This window comes from Teleopsis dalmanni, chromosome 2 (genome assembly GCF_002237135.1).
Source record: "Teleopsis dalmanni isolate 2A chromosome 2, ASM223713v2, whole genome shotgun sequence".
Classification (NCBI taxonomy): Eukaryota; Metazoa; Arthropoda; class Insecta; order Diptera; family Diopsidae; genus Teleopsis; species Teleopsis dalmanni.
The window spans coordinates 4,164,714-4,171,659 of record NC_051847.1 but is presented as its reverse complement, the minus strand read 5'-3'; the positions used below and the strand labels follow the sequence as shown (position 1 = coordinate 4,171,659).

Genomic DNA, 6,946 nt, shown 5'->3' with positions numbered 1-6,946 from the left:
AATAAAAGCTTAATGTTGTAAACAAAATTATATACATGCAATATATATTTCATATAAATAAAAAAATTATACAAACAAAAACCATAATAACGACTAAAATATTGAAAGTTTTTAAATGTGAACAGTTTCAAATATTAATTTATTTAACAGTCTGAGTTATTTTTATATTTTAATCGCATATAAATATTCTATACGCAAATAAATAAATTAATATAAACAAATATATGGAGTATGTAAAGTTTAAATCAAAAATGTAAAAATGTGATTTTTAAATACACTATTAAGTTAAATAAAATATAACATGAATTTAGGAATATTCGTATTTAGTTTTGAAATAATTTTTTAAATTTTATCGCATGCGAGAAATAATTCCATAGAGATGAACTGCTTCGCAACACATGATGAAAATCTCTCACATGATACAAAACGCAAAAATGATTGGAGAAGACTGAAAAATACCTGATTTACATGATTTTTCAAAGATATAACCCTATACATATGAATTACTTACGTTTCACTTGAACTTAAGCGGAGCTATATTATTTTCTGTTGGTTTGTTATTGATAACAGAATGTAGAGAATAAACTGTTCTTACATAAATGACGATTAAACATACATATTACAACATTCAATTGAGTGTGATAAACCGAATGAGTCATTGTGTAAACCAAAGACCTGAAGCATGTAGTGCGCAGCGTCACTTCGAGAAACTGCGATACCCGCATTCAAGCTTAAGAAGAACATCCTAATAAAGTTGTCAGCTTGGTTCTGACATTAATTTTATAGGATGACAACTCTGACAGTTGAAACGCATTGAAACGTTTTGATCCAACTGATTACAAAATATTCTACTACTGACTCTGTTGCTTATTTTGGACCCATCAGTATAGTTCAATTCTGTTTGCAGGGACTACACTAGTATCTAGTAATCTCTGCTCTGTACAATAGAGCCAAATTCTTGAATAAAGTATGAATATGAGCACGCATAGTCAATAGGACCAGTGAATGATAAATCCCTACATACTTACTACTAATTTTGCTTGATGTTTTATCAAAACCCTAAACAAAAACCAATAAGGGAACGTGAATATATCTTTCATTGAAGTGGGGCATAGAAATCTAATAACTTGAAGTACAGCCTTCCTTTGTACTTTTCAAAGCAGCCTTAGGTATTGATTGCGCCCATAAAACACAATAATATATAAAAGAACAGGTTAGTAACGGCTATGTAGAGCCAGACAATGATTTGAAATTTGATACAATCTTTAATAATATAATACCACAAAAGTATTTACCTTCGAATGCTTTTCGTTACTTTTCAAAAAATATTTTAAGGTCCCCATGTATTTATCTTAGAAAAAAGTAGTTATATTTTAAAATGTTACAATTACAATATTATTATTTATACATCTAACATATATATGTACTCATATTATTAAAATCTATCACATGTTAATTGATATTGCCAGTTTTTAATACCCATATCTTCTCGGTGTTTGCTGATCGTAGTATCCATGACTGTTGCCATTGTTTGTAAGCTTGTTGTATTTCTTTGATACTTTGTTGATGTGGTTGTTGTAGTTTTTTCGGTAATATCTCTGATGTGCTCCCATTGCTCTGGTTGACGTTGCCTGCGAGTTGTTCGATATATTTGTGATTGGCTAGCTGGTAAACATTTGTTGGTATGTAATTGACGTTTCTTTGACCGACCATCTTTTGACGAGGTGTCGACTGTTTTTGTGCTACAGCTTCCATCTTTGAATATATCATCGGATTTGCGTCTAAAGATGGTCGATCGAAGAAACCACTTTCGTCATGAGCAGAACAAATTTGTTTCTGAGGGAATGTCATTTGCACCACTTCGAAGTAAATGTACGCAAACCGCAAGAATGGCTAAAAGTACAACAACCAATCCCAGCATTACAAAAAATCCATGTTTATATCTTGCAGCATCTGCTGAAGCTTCTAATAGACGTATACGATAACTGTAAGCACCATGAAATCTATTATAGTCCGATTCATTATCAAATGTTTCAATATTTGGTAAGTATATTTTCCAGAATTCATAGACGCGTTTTAGATGCAAAGCATAAATTGTATACTGTTGATTTTTTGTACTAGCTTCCTCATATCTTGAGCTATTATTGTGTATATTTCCTAAATCATTACGGCTTGGTCGAGGTAATCTCGTTTCCATGTTATTTGTTTCCGCATATAACAAGTTCGTAATTTTTTCGATATTATTTTCTAAATACATTGATGAAATAAAAGTAGTATCTATCCCCTTTTCCGTTCCAGAACCAATATTATAAACGAATTTATGTTCATTTTTATATGAAAGCCAAATGTTAGAGTTATTATTTGTGGGGTTCCCACTTTTTATAAAACTTAGAAACACATTTCGAATATGGCGACAAAGTTTTTCTTCATTATTTGTTAAACGTCGTCTGGATATTTGTTGAAAAAGACTTTGTCCATATAATAATGGTAGATCTGAGGAATGCGAAGCACCACCGAAAAGGTTTAGCTTACCACGCATATCCAATGAATTAGGTGTATCAAATATATATGCATATATAGAAGACTTAGTAAATTTATTTGATATTAATGTCTCTAAAGTGTCATAGAACGGCATCTCATAAAAGAACTCTGACAGCATTCTCTGCATCGAATTTAATAAATAAATCACATTACTTCCTGCCTCACCATTGAAATATCGCATATAAAGCTCCTTGACAATATTCGTTCTAGATGTTGAAGACACATTAAATTTTTCCAGTATGCGTGGTAGAATAGTAAAGTTTATATATGACTGCAATGCGTCATAGCTTTCGCGTGCCAAGTCCAACCAATAATCTTGTAAAAAAGCACCTTCGTTCGACGTTATACCAATTAGAATAGATGAAATTGAATCCAATGGTTTATTTTTTAAGATATCTCTTATGTTCATTTGAAGAATTGGACCTATTATCAAAGTTGTATTTCCGTGATTATAAATACTTTCAAATGCCTTCTGCAAATCGCTTACACTTTTCATACGTAGGCAAATGAGCAATTGATCTCCATCTTCCTCAAAGTGACAACCGAGCTTTCGAATCAAAATTTTTGATGATTCCATAACAACTTCATTTAAACTCAAAGTTCCTATAAGGTCTTTCGGTGACATTAAAATGATGCTAGAGAAAATCGGTTCTCTAACATCTTGTATTAAAGACAAAGCCATAACACAAGCTGTACCACTTGTACCATGTCCCAGTAATGTGATTTGATTCTGATTTCCACCAAAATTTTGTATATTCTGCTTAATCCATTTAAGTGCCAGCTGTTGGTCCTCTAAACCGAAATTACCCGACATTTTTGAATTTAATAAATTTATCCAGCCAAATATGTTTGTCCGATATTGTATATTTACGATAATAATACCTTCAGATGCTAAGTCAAAGCCAAATGCGCGATTATGGGGCCAATCATATAACATATCTTCACCAGATATAATTACCAGTACCGGTAAATTTCCTAAACGTAATGCTGTCTAATAAAAATTCTTGTTACAATTTGTACGACTATTTTACGTATTTAAATACCTCTGGTACCCAAATATTTAGATATAAACAATCTTCGGACATTTGCGCCGGACGTGCAAATGCACTATCTGCAGTCTCGTCGTAAATCGTATTTGTTAGTTGAGGACAAATGGGTTTTAAACTTTTCGCTTGAAGTGTCCAATTCCAACCTCTGTGAGGTTTGGGTGACTAAAATTGCTATGGGTCAGTGCCTTCAAATTTTTGAATATAACATTACTTACAGCAAAACGCAGATCCCCGATTGGAGGCTGAGCATAAGGAACGCCCAAAAAGGCGTAAACTGCTGATCGACTGGAGTCTGGAAACACTTTCAGCTGGAATATTTAAACCACACACATATGTAAATACGTATTGTCGTTATTTTTAATTTATGAATTAACAAAAAAATTTTCACGATAAATAAAAAAGATCAGCAATTAATTTAACATTATTAAAATATATTTACAAGCAAAGAATATCAATCTTTTTTGCACCAAAAAAACAAAAAAAAAACAAATTTTTTAAAATTTCATTTTTATTTATTATATGAATAAATAAATAAAAATAAAATAAAAAAATATTAACTCACACCCGCAACTGTTCCTTTCTCCAGTGTGATCTGTGCCTGCTGTGTGCGACATAAAATCACTTTCACTAACAATGAGATGAAGATTAGTTCGAATTTGTTTCTTAACTGAAGAATCATTTTAATATCATCACAATTTCCGTATCATGTATCATAACTTCTAATTGCTATGCTTTCAAGGTTTTTTTTATTAAAATCACAAATTATTAGCTTATCGGAAATACGATGTTTTGTTCCTGATTTGCTGATTAATCATTATGTATTCTGCACTCAGTCTTGAAAAATGTTCCAACACCCAGAATTTATTCGATTTAGTTTTTATTTGTTGTTTCGATGGGAACGTACACGAATGAACTAAATTTTAAAAATAATAAAATTTGATTTAACTTTAACACTTAACTAAGAGAACTCATCGGGAGAGTTACTGAAGTAAGTCATCCATTCCTGACTATAACTTCTACATACGAGGTGACATTTGTTTTGTTTAATTACATTGGTTACAAACCTATGAGCATGTGGCTCGTGTGTTTGTATGTGGATTAAACAGGTACATACATTACCGATGTGAATAGTCAGTAAATAATTTGGTAGAAATGTATTTATTTTCCCAAATGCTTTTGGCTGATACGCAGAATTCATATATACAATTCATATAATTATTCGGTCCGGCCTGCTAAATTTACTCAAGCGGCAACTGTCCAACTGCTTTTCTGCATACATATGTGTTGCTCCAAAGTTGTGAGATCACCGCAGTTGGTCAGTAACATGGTTGCGCGAACTCTTTGGGACTTTATTGATTTAAAAAGTAACATTAAAAATAATTCATAATCACAATTATTATTACTAACAAATTATTCTTTGAAAATTATTGAGTGATTTAACCAGAGCACAATGATAAACACAGTTTGCAGGTGATGCAATGTTGTTGTTTGACCTCTGAAGTGTGTCTCCGGTTTTTTAATTTTAATAACAACAATGAAACATCATAGTCAGTAAATATATATGTACATTGAATAGATTGGAAGTAGAGAAATAGTTTTCAATTGAAATAGTTTTAATATCACAATATTTCACTTACATACCTATGTATATATAAGTATCTATCATCAGCGAATGCGAATGCTCAGATTCATGCTTAAAATAGTTGTGAGCATAAGATTTCTTCTTCTACTTCTTTGTTTCATTAATTCCCAGTGGAGCATAGGGCATTAAGTGTATAAGATTTAGCTGCAACTAAAACTAAGTTATTAACTAACTAGTGCTGAAATATATTTTATACCTATAAAGATTTTACAAATCAAATTTTTTATTGATAACAGGACTTTAAGTGTTAATTATTGTTATATAAATATATAAAATTAAATCGGTCTCTCAAACAACTTATCTGTATTATTAATAACCATGCATATTTTAACAGAAGACTTTGCATATAAGGTATTTAGTTATATAGGATATCCAATATGACCAGATCAATTTAATTTTTTATTAACAATCGAATCTTAATGAATTCGAAACATTTTTCTACAAGAATTTGTATTCAAACTATTCATTTTTAGGTACTAACTATATCATACCATAACTATATCTAATTCTGAATTTTATTCCATCATTTTAAAAATAAGATATTATTCGAATTCAGAACTTTATTCATTTTACAATATTAATAAAAATTTCCTTATAATTTCTAACAAACAAAATTTACAGTTAGTCTTTTAATAATATGCCAGCTATGGTATATAGTATATATGGTATATACGAATTTTATTATTTATTGTAGAAGTAATATATAAGCTCAAAATGTCTTTAATTCTTGTGCTATTAAAAATTGCAAGGAAAAAAAATCTGATATAAAATTTATTCGTTTTCGTACTAGAATTTTAATTTTCAAAAAAATAACCTCAAATTTAATTCTATATAATCTCTTTATATATAGTCTCTCATCTATATAATTACTTTTTTACTAGTAACCAACCAATAAAGAATTCAGAATACGAAGTAAATAATACAGTTCCTAATAATCCAAATGCATTACTCAGCGATGTATAATAATTAAATTCAAAAACAACAAATAAGTTATATTACTTATTAATATTTGATATTTGATATATAAACTTATTTATATATTTTTATATAACAATTATATATTTTATTTATATATTTGTTATTTATTTTAAAAAGTCTTACCTTAAATTTGTTTTGATTTGTTGACTGTTTATGTTTACATTTTTTAATGTGTCAAATATGTCAAATGTCGATCATTTCGATCATTTCGATCATTTGCAATGCTGTATTCGACATTTTTGGTTTAATTTTGCTTACAATAAGTTAAAAAGTAAGTTAAAAACTTCGGAAGCTTTTTGTATGGTTAATGAAATTTACTTAGTAAGTTATACTTAAAAAAAAAATCATGGAAGCTCTTTGTATGGTTAATCAAATTTACTTATTAAGTTACACTTACTAAGTAAGCAGTGGAAACAACAGTGTGGTTGTTTAATTTTTATCAAAGCATTACATGCGTTTGTTCCATCGTGCACACGTGTTTTGTTGGTAACATTTGACAGTTCAGTTTTGACTCTGCGGTTGTTTAGTTTTAAATTTCATTAGAAGGCCTTCGTTGAAAGTTTATTATTTTATTTTTCTAATTTATTTAAAATAATTCTTCATTATATATAAGTGGATTTTTTGAAAGTCGTTACATTAACATTGTTACAATGGGTGGACACATCGTCAACATTGACGTATTTCCGTCCAATTTAGAGTTTGCCGTTTTCTCTGCCGAGGAAATAAAGCGCCTTAG

General features: G+C 29.7%; 1 protein-coding gene across 1 annotated transcript; it reads right to left on the bottom strand.

The window, feature by feature from the left end:
- Nucleotides 1-1,813: 1,813 nt before the first annotated feature.
- On the bottom strand, nucleotides 1,814-3,626 carry LOC119683957 (cocaine esterase-like). The gene is made up of 3 exons (XM_038097852.1): nucleotides 3,585-3,626; nucleotides 2,690-3,532; nucleotides 1,814-2,527 (listed from the first exon to the last, which is right to left on the bottom strand). The coding sequence occupies exons 1-3, from the start codon at nucleotides 3,624-3,626 to the stop codon at nucleotides 1,814-1,816; spliced, it is 1,599 nt and encodes a 532-aa protein (XP_037953780.1).
- Between the last annotated feature and the right edge of the window lie 3,320 nt (nucleotides 3,627-6,946).